Source organism: Balaenoptera musculus, chromosome 19 (assembly GCF_009873245.2).
Source record: "Balaenoptera musculus isolate JJ_BM4_2016_0621 chromosome 19, mBalMus1.pri.v3, whole genome shotgun sequence".
NCBI lineage: Eukaryota > Metazoa > Chordata > Mammalia > Artiodactyla > Balaenopteridae > Balaenoptera > Balaenoptera musculus.
Window position 1 is genome coordinate 58,002,514 of NC_045803.1, and position 19,287 is coordinate 58,021,800.

At 52.7% G+C, this 19,287-nt stretch overlaps 1 protein-coding gene across 7 annotated transcripts in view; it reads right to left on the bottom strand.

Annotated features, from left to right (window-relative positions):
* Positions 1-9,811: 9,811 nt before the first annotated feature.
* Positions 9,812-19,287, bottom strand: part of MTHFSD (methenyltetrahydrofolate synthetase domain containing) — a 31,535-nt gene continuing 22,059 nt past the window's right edge. For all 7 annotated transcript variants that reach the window (XM_036833091.1, XM_036833088.1, XM_036833089.1 and 4 more), the window contains exons 6-8: positions 17,397-17,509; positions 17,018-17,143; positions 9,812-11,454 (exon numbers count right to left, since the gene is read on the bottom strand). In XM_036833091.1, coding sequence (XP_036688986.1) covers positions 10,978-11,454; positions 17,018-17,143; positions 17,397-17,509 — 716 coding nt within the window. In that variant the 3' untranslated portion in view covers positions 9,812-10,977. The remainder of the gene's footprint in view (positions 11,455-17,017; positions 17,144-17,396; positions 17,510-19,287) is intronic.

Consider the following 19,287-nt stretch of genomic DNA (forward strand, 5'->3'; position numbering starts at 1 on the left):
CCAGCCCAGTCGGCGCGCTCCCTGACTTCTCGGGCAGCGTCTCCAGTCCCCGCACCCACTCCCTTGGCCCCTTGGTGTGCCCTGGTAGCACGTGGCTTTGGCGCCGCTGGACCAGAGTGGGGGGTGGGGGGTGGCGGCGAACCCAGGTCTCCTGTTCATCTCCCCCGGAGCGAGAGCCTTCATTTCAGCAGGATCTCCCGGCGCGCTCACGTCCCGGCCAGGCCAGGTGGGAGGCACCCAGAGGGGCCTGTGCAGGAAAACCAGCCCCGGGGAGCCCAGGGATCAGGGATGGGCCTGGCCTGCCTCGGGCCTGACCTGGAGCCTGCGGATGACAGCAAAGTCCAGCCTTCCCCGCGGAGAGAGTTTGGCTCCAGGCACACCCGAAAGGGCCAGATTCTACAGGCATAATTGCCTCCACGACCAAGATTTCACGAAGCCGCCCGCTGCCCCTGCGCAAGACCACGTTCGCTCGAGCCTTCCCCAAGGCCCATTTCGGCCTGGCTCACACAGGGACCACGGGGATGAAGCTCCCACCACCGTGCCAACACAAAAGCGTGCACAGCTTGTGCAAGTTACCAGCTTAAAATGCAAAGGCGCTTCTGAGTCCGGTGCAAAATCACACGCCCTGGGTGCATAAAGGGGTATCATTCTAGCTTAGGGACATTTTCGAGAGAATTAATTCAAAAGTTCTGCACACATCTTTAGGGGGTTTGTCCTGGAAAAACGCAGTCAAAATACCCCAAGGGTATGAATACTCCCCAAAACAACAGGCCAGGAGGTGGGGAAGAGGCAGGATGTTCAGGATAGGGCTTCTGTTCGTGGATTACACCTCCCGTGGCAGTTCTCTGCGGGGGGCCGACAGCTCGGACACAGCTGAACCTCGGCTGCTGGCCATCGCAGCCCCAAGCGGCAGCAGCAGCGGCGCCTTGGCGCAGTGTCCTGGCTCCCCAGCCCCTGGCAGACGGGAGCTACAGGCCTGGCGACCGGTCGGAACTCAGGCTGCGTGCTTCCGAAGGGAAAGTGCCTGCCTGGTCCTGCCGTTTTCTTTGCCCTTTGGGGCTGGAGGGCTAGGGACGGGGAGTGGCGGGGGGGGGGGGGCGGGCGTGTACTGAAGGCCTGGCTCCCCGCCTGCAGCTCTCCTGGAAGCAGTGCAAAGATGGAGCTAGAGTCCCAGCTCCAGCGCCACTTGACCTGGGCGAGACATGTTACCTCGGGGCCTCGGTTCTCCTCACCTCAGTGGTCAGTGAGGCGACACCTGTCAGGAGCAAGAGGACAGCCTAGCTCCAGGATGCCCAGCCAGGAATGGCTATGAGAGGCAGGCATTTCTTATCCTCCTCCCCTAGAGAGTGGGGTGGGTGTCAAACAAGTTGCAAGAACCCATATTTACAAGGCCTCCTGCTCAGGGACTCGGGCATCCAGCTTGGGAACCACTGGACGCCCCATCTTCCAGTATGACGCACCTGGACTTTCCCTCCGTTCCCAGGGAGAAGGAAGACGTCCCAGTTGGCTCCAGAGATGGAATTCCAAAGTGGGGTTGAGTCAGGGGTTCCGATGTGGACCCTCCCCAGGATCTCCTAACCCTGTGCTCAAGGGCTTCACTTCTGAGGGTGGTTCTCAAGAATGAGGCCCAGGAACTGCCCTCATCAGAAATACTAGGGGTGTCTGCTCAAACTGCAGATGGGGGCAGAGGCAGGGGCAGGTGCTGAGAGTCACTGGATTAGAATCTCTGGAGGTGGGACCCGGGAATCCACAGGCTCACAGATTTCCAGGTGGTCCTGATGGGTGCTAAGTTTAGAGTCTCTCCTCCAGCATTCTCTGGGCTCCTGAGAAAACCCCAGTGAAGGAGTCTCATTGTGGCCTCTGCTGCCCCCTCCCGCCCAGTGGCCCAGCCAGCTTGTGACTCTAAGCGGCAGCTGATGGAGGGCACTTGGCACCCAGGCGAGCAGACACAGGGCTTGAGTTTGTGCAGGAGGCGCCTTGTGCTGGCCACGTGGCCGTCCTCTTTACACACCACCTCTGTTCACCTTCTCAGCAGCCCTCTTAGACAGGTCCTACAACTTACTGCTCCCGATTCCAGATGCAGAAATGAGCTCAGAGAGGTTAGGGGACTTTATCAAGACACTGCTGGTAAGAGGTGGAATTTGGACTCAGACCCAGGACTTTCTGACCACAAAGCCCATGTCCCTAACCACTGTGCCCCATGGCTCCTGGACACCCGTTTTCCTCCAGCCATGAGGCCTAGTGAAAAAAGAGGGAAGTTGAAGTGTGGTCTGTGATCCAGCCTCTGCCAGCCTCCTGCCTCTGCTGGGGAGATGGCAATGGGCAGGGGCAGCACAAGGGACTGGGGTCCCTCTGAACCCCCTGCCTCTATTTGGATGGGGTGGGGAGGCTCTCCTAGCAGCCCCAGCTCAGACACCTGACTTTCACCTCCTCTCGGGGACAATGGACCTGGTTTTCGTAGGTTCCCACCATGGACCTCCATGAGAGATCCCTCCACTTCCTTGGGCCCCTTAGTCCAACGGAGAAAAACTCAAACAAAAGTTGAAGCTCAAGGCAAGAGAGGCCAGCTGGGGCACTATATGTGGCTGCGCCCTCCTGCTCTGCCTCTGGAATCTTCTGGGTACCAAGAGCTCAGAGTTCTGGGCTGTTTTAAGGAGGGAGGCCCTTGTTCAGCATCTCCCGCTGGCAAGCCACGTCCACTCACGATGGCGCACTGACTTATTGTGGGACGGAGACAAATCATGGGCCCTTAACAACTGTACTGATCTCTGTGCTTTGGGGATGGGCAGGGGAGGAGGGACAACTGACTCTGCAAGTGTAAAATGCCGCCGGCACGAAACACAGGACAGAGGAAGAAGCTGGCACAGATTCACTCATTCAGGGACACTGAGTACCCACTACCCTCTGCCATTGGATCAGACAAGATTCAGCAGCTGACACACCCCTGCTGACACAGGTCAACAGACCAGTGCACTGTTTCCAGCATCAGGATACTTGGGGTCGGTCGTGTCAACACCCTGAAGAGGCAACGTCACCAAGGCCAAGGCAACCCAAGCCCCCGGCGGAGGCAGAAAGCTGGTGCTGTTCAAGACCCCCGTGTGGTCATTGTCATCAAGGTCCCCGCCAACTCTTACAGCGCAGGCTGTCTGAGGACGCTGAGAAGGGTGAGCCTGTCCAGAGTGGACAGAGGCGCTGGGGCCAGGTGTAGGCCGTGCCCTGTGGCTGATTTCCTGCAGTTCACTGTGTCAGTGGGGTGGCAGCCCAGGGAGAAACGCTGCAGCTGGATAGTGGTCTGAGGAGTAACGGTGGTGATAAGCCTCCCCAGGCTTATATCATTAAAACCAGGGCATCACACCAGGGAGGAGGCACGGGCTCCATGAGCCCTGCTGTGTCAGGGTTCACGACCACAGGGCATGCCGGGCCCTCAGATGTCCCCTGGAAAAGGAGACGTTTCTGTATTTGGAAATTTCCACCAAAGCAAGCCCCATAGTTCAGCACACCGTGTTTCTGGGTCCCGCTGTAACACCTTTGCGTGGTCACAGCTTGGGGTGAAGCAGGGAGGGCTGGGCCATCTCTGTCCAAATGGTCAGAAGCCTTCCCTGGGCAGAGAGATCGGGGCAGGGGACCCTCCCTGGGAGAGGAGGCAGCCTAGCATCTGAACGGTCCCAGGGATCCCGCCCCTGGCTGTTTCTGAGGGGGCAGCGCCACCTGCTGTCCACCTCGCCGTTTTTGTTGGGACCACAGCAGGGACCCACTGAGGAAAATTGATTCTGATGTTTCAGGCCCTCTGACCTTTGCTAAGGGGCAGCTGGCGTTTTACAGGAGAGAGCCAAACTAAATGAATTTAGTCTTTTCCTAATTACACAAATGATAGGGCTTATTCAAAAGAAAATAAATAAACTGTAGAAAGGTGAAAGGAAGGAAGCAAACATGGCTTCAAACCCACCCCTCGAGACAGTGTCGGCTCCAGGAGACGTCTCCCTGCATACACGGAGACCTCCCGACCCTGGAGAAGCAGACAACGAACCCAGGATTGAGACCCTGGGAGTCAGAGGGCCCGAGTCTGAGTCCCAACTCCACTGCTTCCCAACTGTGAGCTCGGGCCGGTGCCTCCCCACTATGCCTCAGCTTCCCCATCTTTAAAATGGGGGTGATGGTAGGAGAACTCCTCTCAAAGGATTGATTAGAAAATCTATGAAGGGCTTACAGGTGAAGAAACCGAGAGGGCAAGCACTCCGCCTGAGGTTGCACAGCAAGGACCCGTCGGAACTGGATTCACTGCCAACCCTGGTGGGTGTGGCTTCAACACCATGTGCCTCCACCACTAAGTCAATTGTCTCTGGTGTCCCCATGGGCCACTGTGGCTCCCCGCTGCCTCGGAGGCCTGTTGGTAGTCAAGAGATGATGACGGACAGGCTTCTCCCTTGATGGTGGGGAGAGGCCCTGGGACTGAAGGCCAGCTCTGCCGTGTGGCCTGAACAAGTCGGATAACCTCTGGGAGCCACATCTTTCTCACCTAGAAAATGGGAAAGTAACAACACCTGCTTCATGGCATTCTTCTAAGGGTTAACTGAGTTAATCCACCCTCCGAGGCAGGCAGGGATGTTTAGTTTGCTCACAACTCAGCACTTCAGGGTCTGAGTTTATTGCTTCCAAAACATCCAAAGTGCAAAATGTCCACATTACATGGTCACATGTCAGCTCCCATTATAACTTTTCTGATTTATGGACGTCGGAAATAAAGAATTCCATTCACAAGAAGAAGTCCTGCCCCACTGGAGGAACAGGAGTGTGGGTTCCGCTATTTAGAAGCCTCTGCTTGTCTGAAAGATCGCCCAGGCAGTCTCCAGTGAAAACCTAGGATGACGACAAGGACCGGCAAAGCAAGTGGGACTCACAGGGGAGGGCGTGGTGGGGGAGAGGGACAAGAGGGGCTCTGCCACGCACCAGGGGACAAGCCATCACAACTCGGTGCCTCAGGTGCCTCATCTACACAGGCAATAAAATACGAGGCTATTTCAAGCAACAGAGGGGAAGCTGGCCTGGTGACCCTCAGACAGGGCTTCCAACAGGGGCAGCTACCTAGTGACGTGCAGATCAGAATTGAAGGCAGCACGACAGATGCAACTCAGAGAGTGAACAAAACCCACCGCCCCCTGCCTGGAGACTCTCCTGCAGGCTCCTGAACTGAGCAGACCCGGCCCCAGGGGTGTCTCTGCCACTAGCATGTGTGCGCCTGGGGGTATCACCCCACCCTGAATCTCTCTTCTGGAAAATGACCCGGTTTTGTGTGCCTCTTTATACCTTAGGTGGCAAGGTGAAGGCGACCCATAGTGAAAGAAGATACACAGATAACTCTGGCCTAGACTACAATCAGCTACAACCCGACTCCTGGCTTCACTACCAAAGCTGGGGGACTGTGGGCAAGTTACCCGTCTGTGAATAGGGACGTCTCTCAAAAGCGACCGTGAGGATCAGGTGAAATTATGCATTTGCGTATCTATAGAATTTGTATTTCTAAATTGTATCTTCAGTAATATATGTGTATTTATAAATACATCATATAATTCATATAGTAACGTTGTTTTAATATAAATGAAATTATGCAACTGATTATTAATGAAGAACAAATCACCCTCTAAACTTAAAGCGGCAAAAAGCATTCATTTCACTCCTGACTGAAATCTGGGCAGGGCTCAGTGGAAACAGCCCTTGTCTGCTCCAGGAGGCATCAGCTGAGACGGCTCACCTGGGCTTGGGGACCCACCTTCAAGATGGCACACCCACGAGGACGGTGAGGTGGTGGTACTCGCTCCTCTGTCAGGCCTCGGCCCAGGCAGCTCGGGCTTCCTCACAGCGTGGGGACCAGGCTCTGCGGACAAGTGTCCCGAGAAGAGGAGGAGGAAACTGCCGGGTCCTCGGTCTCCTCATGCAAGCCAGCAGTGTTCACCCAGCTGCCCCAGGGCCCAGATTCAAGGGCATCTGCACAGACCCCTTCTCTCAATGGGGCTGTTGAAGAACCTTGGGCTAACACTTTACAACTTCCACAGCATTTTAAACAGCTCAATAAATTTGAGCCATTATCATCAGGAGTGAAGACAGAAGACGATATCACCAGAAGACAGAAGCCAACCCAGCTGAGGTTGGCACCCCGCCCTCAGCTGCAGGACAGCTGGGGGCTCAGGTAGGCAGCGCCCGTTAAAGAATACTGCGGGAGGTGACTGTAAATTCACCTACACACTAACCTCTTCTTCCTGCTTTTATGTATGGAGTTTTGTGTAAGATTTATTTTGAAGACAGACTTCCCCAGCATAGCCCTGCCCCACCCCACCCCCGAAAAAACCCATTTTGAAAATGACTATGGAGTCCACAGTATCTGTTGTATTGGAACATTGGTTGGGTTAGATCCAGATACAGGGGAAGTGAGGTTAGCAATTCCCATTTGGCTTTCTGCTGAGTGCAGGGGCTGTGAGAAGCAGAACTGAAGTTTTGGAAGAGTCCTCTGCAAGCCAGGTGCTTCCTGGGAGCCTGTGGGGGGACGCAGGTAGTAATAGGTGGCAATGCTCCCCAGGGAAACAAGAGGTGAAGGGAAGGATCCTGTTTTGCTCCTTTGGCAAAAAGGCAGAAAACTTCATCTCCTAACGATCATCTGGCCCCGGTTCCTTAAAATCCAGTGCAAAGGTTTCTCAGGCTTGGCCAGTAACGGTGCTGGGATGGACTGTTGATGTCTGCTGTGGGTGTGGGTGTGGGTGTGGGTGTGGATGGACAGTTGGATTTGCCCCATGTTTACCATCCCTGGACCCGATTACTGTTTCTTTTTAAATGTTGCTCTCATCTGACATTTTATCTTCTCTCCAATCTCTCTCTTCACCAAACATAAACTCTTTTGTGGTTTTAGCTACACGGGCTCTCTTTTCTTGGATAGTTTTATTCTCAGCCTTTTCTATTTGCAGTCTTGTGTCATCGTGTTTCTTTCTCCTCATGCAGCATCTGGGGGAGGTCTGTGTGCGTCGCTGGATGGGAACCAGGAAGGGCCAAATGATGGCCGAAGGGCAATGGGAGGGCAGACCTACAGAACCCCTCCCCTAAGAGTCTAGGAGGACTGGCTCCCACACGCCCTGGCAGCTTAGGGGCTGCCGGCTGGGTTGGGGAGGGTGGGGTGTGAACAGCGCTATCCCTGCTCCTCTGCTGGTAGAGAAAGTACAGTCATCCCTTGGTATCTGTGGGGGACTGTTTCCAGGAGCCTCCGTAGATACCAAAATCCACCAATGCTCAAGTCCCTTATATAAAATTGTGTAATACAGTCGGCCCTCCATATCCATGGGTTCCACATCCAGGTCTCAAAATTTGCAGTTGGGTGAACCCACGGTTGGTGCAGAACCTGCAGGTGTTGAGGGCCAACCGTAATGCAGAGAAGCCGGCAGGGTTCCTGGGGCAGAGGCCAGGGTCCAAGTACCCGCTTTACCTCTGTCTGGGTCTGGAGCCCGGAACAAGCCCATTGCACCTTCTGAGAGCAGCTGTTTCCATTTGTAACAGTCACCCAGTCCAGAGGCCGATTTTAGAAGTAGGAGACACATGTTGTAAAGCTTACTTACCTTACCATTCAAAAAACGATTTAAGTAATACTAAATAAAATCGTTTATGCATAGTAACAAATTTTAGAAAAGAACACATAGAAATTTCGATGCATAAAACACTGGTTAATGCTGTAGCTTGGAGAAGCATCCCGCAGACAGGTCATCCTGGAGGGCTCGTTTGGATTCTGTACCCACCAAAACCTGACATTCCAAGAGAGGAATAAGTTCCTCCTTAAATTCAGGGCCCTGCCCATCCTTTCCTAACTCAACATTAGAAAACATTCTCTCCTATTATCTCCAAATTCCTTCATTTATTTTTTAAAATTATTTATTTATTTATTTATTATTTATGGCTGTGTTGGGTCTTTGTTTCTGTGCGAGGGCTTTCTCTAGTTGCGGCAAGTGGGGGCCACTCTTCATCGCGGTGCGCGGGCCTCTCACTATCGCGGCCTCTCTTGTTGCGGAGCACAGGCTCCAGACGCGCAGGCTCAGTAGTTGTGGCGCACGGGCTTAGTTGCTCCACGGCATGTGGGAATCTTCCCAGACCAGGGCTCCAACCCGTGTCCCCTGCATTGGCAGGCAGATTCTCAACCACTGCGCCACCAGGGAAGCCCCTCCTTCATTTTTATGTTTAGATATTTAATTAGCCTGGAATTTATTTTTACGTGTGGTATGACAGAAATAAATCCAGGCTGCTTTATTCACCATTCAAAACAACAAATCTAGAGGAGGTCCTATCACTATGTCCACTCACAGCTGAGCACGTGGAAGTTTCGACAGGAGGTGTCAGGCAGCAGCAACACTGATGCTCTCGGCCGAACCTGTGTGATTCTGAAGCTCATGCTGTGAATCCTAGCTATGTTTTAAAACTGCACAGAGAAAAGAATGGAAGTAAATAAGAGGCAGTGTCAAGGCTGCTTAAGTGGTGGGGTGAGGGGTGACACTCTTTGTACTTCTGATATCCCCAAATTTCCAGAATGGATAAGTTTACTTTTATAAACAGAAAAAAATCTAAGTGACGGTGAGCAGTGAGCCTTAAAAGAAACAGAACGTTACAACTGTTCAGGCCTTAGAAGCAAACATGCTCAACCCTCCCCTTGTAAAGATGAGGACGCTAATGCCCGGAGAGGCTCCATGACTTGCCGGCAACACAGGAACCGTCAGCAGACACAGCAAAGCCCCAGGGCCGGCGCTCGCCATGCAGAGTTGAGGGCGGCAGGAATCTCCTCACACCTGCGAGCAAAACTGCAGCGCCACTCAGGAACATACAAGATGCGACCCAGGAATCGTGACAAATCCACTTAAAAGGGGTTCATACAGTCTCAGCAACTTGTCAAGTGCTCATTTTCCATTATTTTCTATTATGCGAATTATACAATTATGATGCTGACAAATACTCAAGAACTTCGAGAACGAAAAGCAGGGTCCCTGAGTTCCCCTCCGGGCGGCGCTGAGAACAACTATGGCTCTGGGGCTGCCTGAGGCGAATGGAGGGGAGGCGCGCAGGTGATACATCTGGAGGGCTTATATTTCAGGCCCTTGGTCCTGGTTTCCCTCATACTAACCTACTGTCCACAAATATAAAAAATGATGAATGCATTCAGATTATCTGTATATCAATACATCTGGATTATTCTGGCTGAAAGTGACAGAAAACCCAGCACTCTGGCTTAACCCGGAGGGATCATCCCTGATGTGCACAACTCAACAGTCTAAGGTGCTGGCGCCAGACTCACCGGACACCGGCCCCCAGGGCTGAGGCCTGGACCCAGCCCCCGCCTTGGCTCTGACGGAGCCCTTCACATTTGCATTTCTCCTGAGTTGCTGTGTATCAGCAGGTGGTTCTCAGGGCTGGGGCTGGGGCACAGTGGGGAGTAAAGGCAGGGACAGGCTCACTTCCTGCCCTCCTGTAGCACTACTGCAATGGTAGCAAGTCAACGATAGAAACATCAACCAAAACTGAACAAGAACATGCCAAAGACAGGAGGCATTCTGGAAAAAACGGGAAAGCCAACTGGAACGGAGCAAGGAGTTCAGGTATCAGGTCGCTACTCTGGACTGGGCAGTCAGTCAGCCTGGGATGGCCAAGCTGGACACAAGTGACAAAACGAAACCAGCCAAGGGACGGGGGGTTTGGTTCAGGCAGAGAAAGAGTGAGCCCAGAGGCCCTACGGCCTGGCCTGCCCTGTGTTAAGATATTCTACCCCCTGGTTTTGTTCATGACAATGTGGAAAGAGTCTGCATTTAACCGAGCAAATCTAAGCATCAATTCTCTTTCCAAAGTCTCCACTGCATTTTCGTTGTAAAACCAAGGAGAAAATGCTTTTTCAAAGGGAGACTGAGAGCCTTGAGAACATTATCTTCAAAGTGCAGGCAAGGCCTGCCCCTTGAGGCATAATAATGGGTTTAAAACATGCTCAGTAAGACTCTCTTGTGAAAAAATAAAAATATCCAGTGCATATACATTTGAAAAAAAAAAAATGAAATCTCCACTTAAATGCTTATCTTGACTTTTCACCCAGGATCAACTGCAAAAGCACTTCTGTTTAGAAAGCACAGTTCAGCCAAAATCCAGCTTGATTTTCAGGAACAGAGAAATGGAGGGAAAGAAAACATACGGAAAACATACGACAGTGGACAAATGAGTGTGTGAGCATCTGTCTGGCCTCGTCTGTGACGTAGGCTGGGACAACTCATTGAAAGCCAGGACTTCCTAGACACAGAGCTCCCTGCTGTTGAGGGGCAGCTGGCCGAGAGCAGAGGGTGTTCACCCTGAGGGAGGAGCCTGGCCGGAAAGGTAAGGAGGGGACAGAGGTGAGACCACACAGCCAAGGGTCCACGTCAGATTGGCCTCCATCTCCGACACCAGGACTGAGCTGTGACAAGCAGTCTGCACCCAGGGGACTGAACCACCTGGCTTCTGCGAGCTGAACGCATCTTTTCCCTTCTAGGGAAAAGGAGCCAGGCCAAGGAGCCAGGAACACAAGGATGTCTTCTGGATCTGAGCCGCCATGCCTCTGCATCTGGTCCTCTGTCCACCTTCTCTTAATCCCCCACGCCTCTCAAGTTCAAAACACAGACTCCCCCAAATTAAATTGCTGTCAGCATTTACTCCTGTTTACTGCCCACTCAGTCCCCTAAACCAAGACACCAGCAGGGCTGTGACGTCCAGCAGGCTGAAGGACCAGGATAAGCCAAAGCCTGAACATGGACCTTTCCGCCTTCAGAAGATGGGAAGTATATTACGGCTGACTTCCCTGCCCCTCAGGAGACACCAGGCACCAACTGAAGCTCTGACTTCCCGGAAAGGACTGAACTCAAAGCAGCTCGTGCAGCAAAGCTCCACCACATCCCGCTGTGCTGGGCTCTGAAGTTCGCCGGGGGCCGGAGTGGGATGTTGTCACGGGTCAGGGTGCGGCTCTCCAGCGCGGCCGCCCGCCGGGCCACTGGCCCCCTGCTGCCTGGCCAGCGCCACCCTCGCTGTGTTGGCGCCCAGACAGAAGCCCTGCAAGCGAGAGATGGCCTGCCAGGCCTCGGCCGGGTCCCGGTAGTGGAGGAAGGCCCCGCGCTGCGGCCCCTGCCAAGTGAGCCGTGAGGGAGCCGCGCCCCGTGCGCTGAGGGCTCGCTTCAGCTCACTCACCCGGGCGTCCCGGGGGAGGTTCCCAACGTAAACAGTGCTGGAAGGCACATCCTCCCCCGGCACGGAGCCCGATTCCAGCGAGGGCAGCTCCCGCGGGCTTCTGACGGTGCTCAGGGCGGCCCGGGCACCCGGAAGGCTCCGGTGTTTATCCCGAAGGGTGACGTCCTTCCCGGCCTGCTCCTCTCGGCAGCGCAGGCTTCTGAGGACTGGCATTTTCCCCATCATCTCACAGCTGATCTGAAAAAGCAAGGCAGTTCCAGCTATTCTTGGGGTGTCCAAAAGGGACCATGACTTGGGCACAAGGGAGGAGAAATCAGTCGCTCAGGGGCCTCTGCCCCACACGCTCGTGGAAGCCTGCATCCACTCAGGCCAGCCACCTCCATCTGCCGCTCTGCATCTGCCCGACAGGCCGGGGCCGCTGGCAGGAACCGGATGGCTTTCTCCATTTTCCTGGGGCCCAGGAGGCAGACAACCAAGGCTTCCTACGCAGAAGGCGAAGAGCTAGGGGTTTCCCTGGTGGTCCAGTGGTTGGGACTTTGCCTTCCAAGGCAGGGGGTACGGATGTGACATGCCTCACCGCCAAAAAACCAACACATAAAACAGAGGCAACACTGTAACAAATTCAATAAAGACTTTAAGTTCACATCAAAAAAAAAAAAACTTAAAAGAAAAACGAAGGGGAGGAGCTAAGATCACTGGTATGAGGGTTACAGGGTCACAAATGGCAACCGCCCTGGCGACCCCAGGATAATGGGGCGGTTTCTGCTTCCACACCCGTCTCCTCCCCAACCTCCGCCTTTGGGTGGGATGAGGTCTTTAATGGGGCCGTGGGGATCTCCTTCTCAGCCTCCGCCCCCCCCCACCCCCGCCCCGCACCCCTTAACTAAGGGCCAAACCCATCCAGACCTCTGGGAAAAAGCACAGACAAGGCGAATGTGAAACAGAATGCTACATGGAGAACACTTTCTAGCAAAGGGTGATCAGGCTACAAAATAACCAATCCCACACACAATTTACATCTCAAAGAGAAGGACTTTTACACAAAGGACACTTCTGGCTTTTTGGTCAAATTGATCAGCAAGTATTTCCTGAGCACCCATAGCAATGGAGGTGACAGAAGAGCCCCAATACTCGAGGTGAAGCCTGAACAGGACACCCACGGCTCCATCCTGTGGGGCAGGGGCATTGGGGGCTGAGCCTGGGGCAGAAGTGGTTCATGTCTCTTAAGGAATCCCAAGGCAGAAATGAAACAGAAAGCCATGCTTAGTTCTTTTCGATAATTCATTCTTTAGAGATGCTTTCTGTCTTCTGTTTGGGGCACAAAGCATGTAAATGATCAGTCACCAAGGGAATTCCTTGGCAGTCCAGTGGTTAGGACTCCATGATTTCACTGCTGAGGGCATGGGTTCAATCCCTGGTTGGGGAACTAAGATCCCACAAAGCTGTGCAGCGTGGCCGGGGGGGAAAAAAAAAAAATCAGTCACCAAGAGGCAAGCAATGGTCCAAACATGGGCTTCCCACAGATGTGGGTACATCAGAACACAGACCAGCACACAAGGTGGACAGCTATAATTTTTCTACAAAAATAGTTCAACTGGTACCAGTGTTCTCAATATGTTCAGAATCCTATGTAGCTTAGGGCAATGGTTCTTATCCTTGTCAGGGTGTCAGGGACCCTGGAGAGAAGCTGGGGTTCCCTCCCAAGAAGGGCTCCCCCACAATTCTCTGTACAATTTCCCAGCATCTGTTCATGGACCTACAAACTGCAAGAGGCACACAGATCCCAGGTTGAGAATCAATGGATTAGAATAAGATTTAAAGAAACACAAACACCTAAGCATGGCAAGTACCTTCTCACAAACCTGCAGGCTCCTAATCCTCATCAATTTCGTCCCAGGTCTCTCTCCCATTGCTATGCAAACGATGCTGTCCACCGCGGCAAAGCCTTGCCTGGGGGTCAGAGCCCTCCCCAGCCAGACGCTGCCCTTGTCCCCGGCACAGCCAAGTCAGGAGCCTTGCGGGGGGCACCCGACCACTCGGGTCTTCAGAACAGAGCACACTCTTAGCGCAAAGAAAAACTCCCTCCTTCTCATGTTTCCCATTGTTGAGATACAAAGAGAAAAACAAAAACCACGTCGATGCCACGGAGACACCCACAAGATGGAGCCACTCTTCCTGATCAAAGGGAATCTTCCTCCACTTGACCCTCTGCCATCTCCTGAACTGACGCATCTGAAGGTGATTAAACTCACAGACCAGTCCTCCAGAGGCTCCGGTTCCCAAAGAATCCCAAAGACCATGCGAGTCTGGCCAACCCAACTCCCTCCCACGTCCCCCTTCTGCCTTCTTAAGGAGTTCAGATTCTTGCATTCTTTCAAAGTATCTAGGAGCAAATTTAAACTGGTCATAATTAGGTTCTTGGGGATTTCTTAAGTTACTGGATCTAGCATTGAGAAAGAATGATCAAATCTAAAACTGTAATTACAATCAGAGAAGAAGTGCGACTATGTCCTTGCATGAGAGGACTAAACATTACCCCCATCCCAGCAGCAGCAGCAGGAGCCGCCAGCCCACACCTCCTGGGAAGTGCCGTGCGTCCGCTGGGCCCACTGTGGCCAGATGAGCGCCCCTGAAGTGCCCAGTGGACCCACAGAGCTGCCTCAGGCAGAGGTGCGTGTCCTCAGGAAGCCGGACCCACAGGGTGAGGCTCCAAGCTCAGGCAGCAGAAAGCCACCCTAGAACGTGTGTGAAGCAAACACGCATCCTTCTGTGCACGTCCCCGGGAGCCACCTGATCCCAAGCTGGCGCACATACAAACTGCAATCAGCTGCAGGATAAGGAAAGCCTTCCAGCACACACTGCGAACTGAGTCCACAGCACCGCCACGCTGGCGCACACCAAGGGATCTTTGGAAACGGAAACACAGAAATGCGAGGCTTGTACGTAGAGCTGCTCGTCTTGAGAGCAGTACGTTCTTTGGAACAACAGAGCTCAGCGTCAGCTCCCTCTCCATGCCGCTCCCACCCCGTGAGTTCTAAAGGACAGACCTCCCTGACCGTGAGGGGCCTTTGCCACTTTCCCAGCCATTTGCCACCTATGTGCTCCTCATGGGATGGCGCAGGTTGACGGTGGCCCTACAGCCGACAGGCTTCTGCGAGCCAGGTGGACGGGCTGGACACCCACACAGGACTGACCCACAGTGCTGCTCTCTCTCTATTTTTCCTGGCTGGCAATTAGGAACGTTTGTTAGGTTTTGTCTATTTGCCATGTGAAATGAAAGATTTTGCTTGTTAATCAAAGCAAAAAAATGTATGCCCTTCTGTAACTAATCATACCATTTAAAAAGCAAGTATAAAGCAAAATTGATTTTTTTTTTGTACACTACAATCACTTTTTGCTGAAGCATGCAGATGGCAGTCATTTATAAATATACGTTCCCTTTAGAGATTTAATTAAACCTATCCCCTAGAAATGCTCGCTAAGTCCAATACAATCAGAAATCTGACTCTCGAGGCATCTGCTGCCAACCCAAGAAGAAGACACTCGGCTCTAACCTCCCTCCGCCACACGCTGGGGTTACACTCTGGGATAAACTGATTTTCTTTCTGGTTCTCACTTCACGTGACCAGAAGATAAGGTGCTTGGGAGGTATGACCTCATTCTATAATGCCAGGATGTGCTGGAGTAGCTGCTGGCAAGGTTAAACAGAAACACCAGAAGTATTTCTAATGAGAACTACAACTTCCATAAAAATCACATTAGTCTCTTGCAAGACTTAGAAGGTGGGTCGAGGAGACCCACTGTCCGAGGTGACTGGAGCTGGAAACAGAGTCCATATCAGATCGGTCTATCGGCTGGGGCAGTACTCACATTTCTTGAAAAGTTGGAGCAAAGCTGGAAAATCAAATGCTGTACAGTCTTTGTGTATTAAGAATGAGTTTAAAAAAAAAAAGCATCCCATTTTGTACCTATTTCAAAACATTTCATCTGGGAGGGCTACAGTGTTTAGAAGAAAAAGGGGACTCCAGATATTCCAATGATACAGACAAGAGGCAAATTCCTAGAGTCTGGTCCTTGCATGACAAGTCTATGGGCGGAGCATCACAGAAGGGTTTACCGGTATGTGCCAAACAAAGAGCCAACCTGAAACAGTACTATAACCCAGCACTGAACTGCCCCCCCACCTCCTCAAATCTTCAGTGGAATTAGGGACTTTGTCCCCAGAGTCAATCAAAACGCACTCTGGCTGCACACATAGCAAGACCAAGACAGAAACCCCAGGGGCTAGAGAGAGTCCTTGCCTTCACAGGACCCATCCCTCTGCATGGCAGAACTGAGAACACAGGACCCAAAATAAGAAATGGTCTTTTACGAGCTAGGGATTCTTGCCAAGGCCTCACTAACCATTAGCATCCTCCAGGAAGAGGAGGAATAAGCCAACGTCCCGATGAGCAGGCTGAGATGTCTCAGGAAGCTGGGGTTGAATCTGGTTTCCTTTCATCTCAGAGGGATTATATTCAACTAACACAACTGATAACCTAATGTGCTGCTTTCTTTATATTTTTCTTGTTAAAATCTGCAGACTGTAACCACGGCTATTCTCCAAGGCAACCATCTCTCTCTCCCTGGAGAGGCCCCCAGAATCCTCCCAGCCTGCGCTGCAGCTGGCCCTCAGCTATGAAGTGCTGGCCCCAGGGCACCTGCAGCCTCACTGTGGCCGCCCCTGTGATGTATCCTCCCCAGACCGCGTGCTCACCTCTAAGCACAGCCACCTTGCTCCCACGGCCTGTATGTCAGTCACCATTCAAAGGGAGGCTGTGGGTCTGAATTCTGGGGAACCCTGAGTTCTAAATGTCCCGAGGGACGTTTCAATAGTCATGAAGGATGCTGCGGCCTTCTCCCTGGTGCTCCGGGTGCACGTGCACGGTCCCACACCCCATCTCAGGGTCTCATGTGCTCCTCTCTGCTCTCCTCAGGGGCTATCCTGGCAGGAACGCAGGCATCTGTGCGGAAGCCCTCAGGGTGCGGTGAGAGCACAGGGCTCATCCTCGGAGGTGGATGCTGCTGATTCCCACGCCCACAGGAAGGAGGCCTTCCAGCTCTGGATGACTCAGGTTTAAGGAATGGGAAACATGGACAAACATGCTAATTTGACCAAGAGTTTCAATCCAAACAGAGCACAACTTCTCCAGTTTTCTCAGTAATTCTGGCTATTTACCAGTAGATGGCATCATAACCTACAGGTTGGCTTCTGGGGTCAAACTCCAATTGCAGACCGGTCTGCGATACGTGCCACTGCCTATTCTGGAGATAAAAGTCACCATGGCATCAGCTTACGAAGGCTTTGGGTACTGCCTCCTACGCAATTTGGTTCTGCATGGAGATGCAGACGGCATTAAGAAAATCTAGGTTTGCAAAAGGAAAGACTGATGATTAGGACCATGCATAGCAGGGACGGCAGAAGACAGCTCTTAGAAGTGAAAAGCAGCTGGCAAACAGACTCAAGGCATCAGCTCTCCTAGTTGAGTTGGTCACTTCCCGCCGCCTATAGCTGGTGTTGTGTAGAGACCTTGAACCCTGCCTGCTCGTCAGAACCAGCAGGTTTGCAAAGTAGATTCTCCAGCCCATGCTTGGAGACCGTGATTCAGAAGCAGAAAGGTTCAGAAATTCATGGGTGACTCTAACGCACAGCCATGCAGGCCGGGGGCAGCTGCCATGCCAGACAGAGAACGCAGGGAAAGCGGAGGTGCCTGTAAGCCACGGGCCGGCGCTGGCCTCACTGCACACCACGGGGACCCACCTTGGACCACACGATTCCTGCTGGCTTGGGGCGCGCACAGCCCGTGGTGACGACTCGAGTTGGAGTGAGAATATAGTCCACGGTGAGGTCGTGATCCTCAAGGAGTGTCTCAGGTATGTCGACAACCTGGTCAAACAGAGGCGCGTGAAGAAGCTGACAGGGACACGGCCCCAGCTGTGTTCGCTGCACCGCTGGGTGGAAGCACGATGTCCCCCAAACCCATCGTGGGCAAGGCCGAGCTGCCGCACCAAGCGAATCCAGCCTGGCTGAGCGACGCCACGCCTGACACGGCAGGCAGTGACGGCAGAGACCCTGCCCCGCCCCGCCCCGTGCTCTCGGTAAGCAGCAGTAGCTCTGCTGGCCTGATCCCAGGAAGCACCTGGCAGTCGTGGACGATGGTGACCACCGGCGTCCCCTGGCTGACCGCTCCCATCGACACCATCATGGCGTATTCAAGGTCGGCGTAGCCTTCTCCCTTCCCAATTCTCCAGCCTAAGAACAACGCAGAGAATCAGCGTCTCTGTGGGGTCTGGGGAACCACGCAGGATTACATTTCTCATCGTGGACTCAGAGGAGTTACAGAGGAAGAGCCACACTAAATGCGTACAGTGGTTAACACACAGTGAAGTGAGCGTGGAGCCTTTTAAACACAGAGACCTCTCCTTTACCAAGGAAACTGAGCTTGCATTTATGTGAGCTTTATGTTTACGATTAAAAGTAGTGAAACAGGGCTTCCCTGGTGGCGCAGTGGTTGAGAATCTGCCTGCTAATGCAGGGGACACGGGTTCGAGCCCTGGTCTGGGAAGATCCCACATGCCGCAGAGCAACTGGGCCAGTGAGCCACAACTACTGAGCCTGCGCGTCTGGAGCCTGTGCTCCGCAACAAGAGAGGCCGCGATTAGTGAGAGTCCCGCGCGCCGCGATGAAGAGTGGCCCCCGCTCGCCGCAACTAGAGAAAGCCGTCGCACAGAAACAAAGACCCAACACAGCCAAAAATAAATAAATAAATTTATAAAAAAAAAAAAAAAAAAAAAAAAAAAAAAAAAGTAGTGAAACAGTAGTTTTTAAAAACACTAAGAACAAATTCCTACTAAAGGCAAATCTTTTTCATCATGGAGGGAAAGCAGAAAGTTTAAATCAGGGACATGGCTGTGAGACGGCACAGCCTTGCCTTGTAAAAGCACTAAGGACTCACCCAGCGCAGCCCCACAGCTTGGAAGGAGGCGGTTTAAGCAGCACTAGTGCTATTTTGCAAATTCACAAATGCAGCACAAGAAAAGGATTCATCATCTGAAGCTGAAGGACAAGCTAAGCAGGAGAAAAGAACGCAGGACAGTGGACGGTGGACATTAGCACGCCGCTAGCTCCCAGCCGAATCCAGTTACCCTTCTTGGTAGGATGCCCAGGCCTTCTACGTAACGTCAGCATCATCACCAAGCGTGTGAGCGCCATCACTCATGCGTCCTTGTAAGATTCAGACCTGACTGAGCTACTTTTACAATGAAAAGCCTTCAACCGTGCATGCAAAGAAGCAAGAGAAAGACAATTCAACAGCAGAACAGCAAAGGGTACAAAGAGTCCAGAGAGAGACAGGCGGATGGACACTGAACACAGGAGAAACGTTCAAGCTCATCCAAATCAGATGCAAGTGAAGAGGCAACTCAAATACCACTGTTCACTATCAGACACGAAAACTGAGGTGGGATAATTCTAGTTATTAACAGGAGAAGAGGGAGAGACGCAAGCAGATGGTGTGGGGATGTGAGGTGAGCACACTTTCTGGTGCGTAATCTGACAACATCCATCAGGATTTAAAAACCCTTTGGTCCGGCAATTCCTCTCCTAGGAATCATCCCACGGATAGTCCTCAAAGGTACCCCTAGAGCATATGATAAGATTACACCTCATTCTGGCGCTATTTGCAAGGGAAAGACGGAAACCAACACTGGAGATAACTTAAATGTATGTCAGTCAGGGCTGATGAACAGGAGGAGGCTGAGCTCTGTGCTGACGGGCAGAGCCCTTGGAGACGCAGACGCAGTGGCAGCAGGGCACAGAGCGCTGTCAGTGCGGAAACAGAACCAACATGAACACGCAGCCCGCACACAGAACACTCGAGACGCCTGTATCTCACACCACAACAGCTGATACTTCTGTGGGCATCAGGGGACAGGCAGAGGGAAAGTGGCCAGGCAATGCTTTCTGTGCTATCCACATTTTTTAAACACATGCATGGTGATTTTGTTGTTTTAATTAGGGGGTTATCGGAA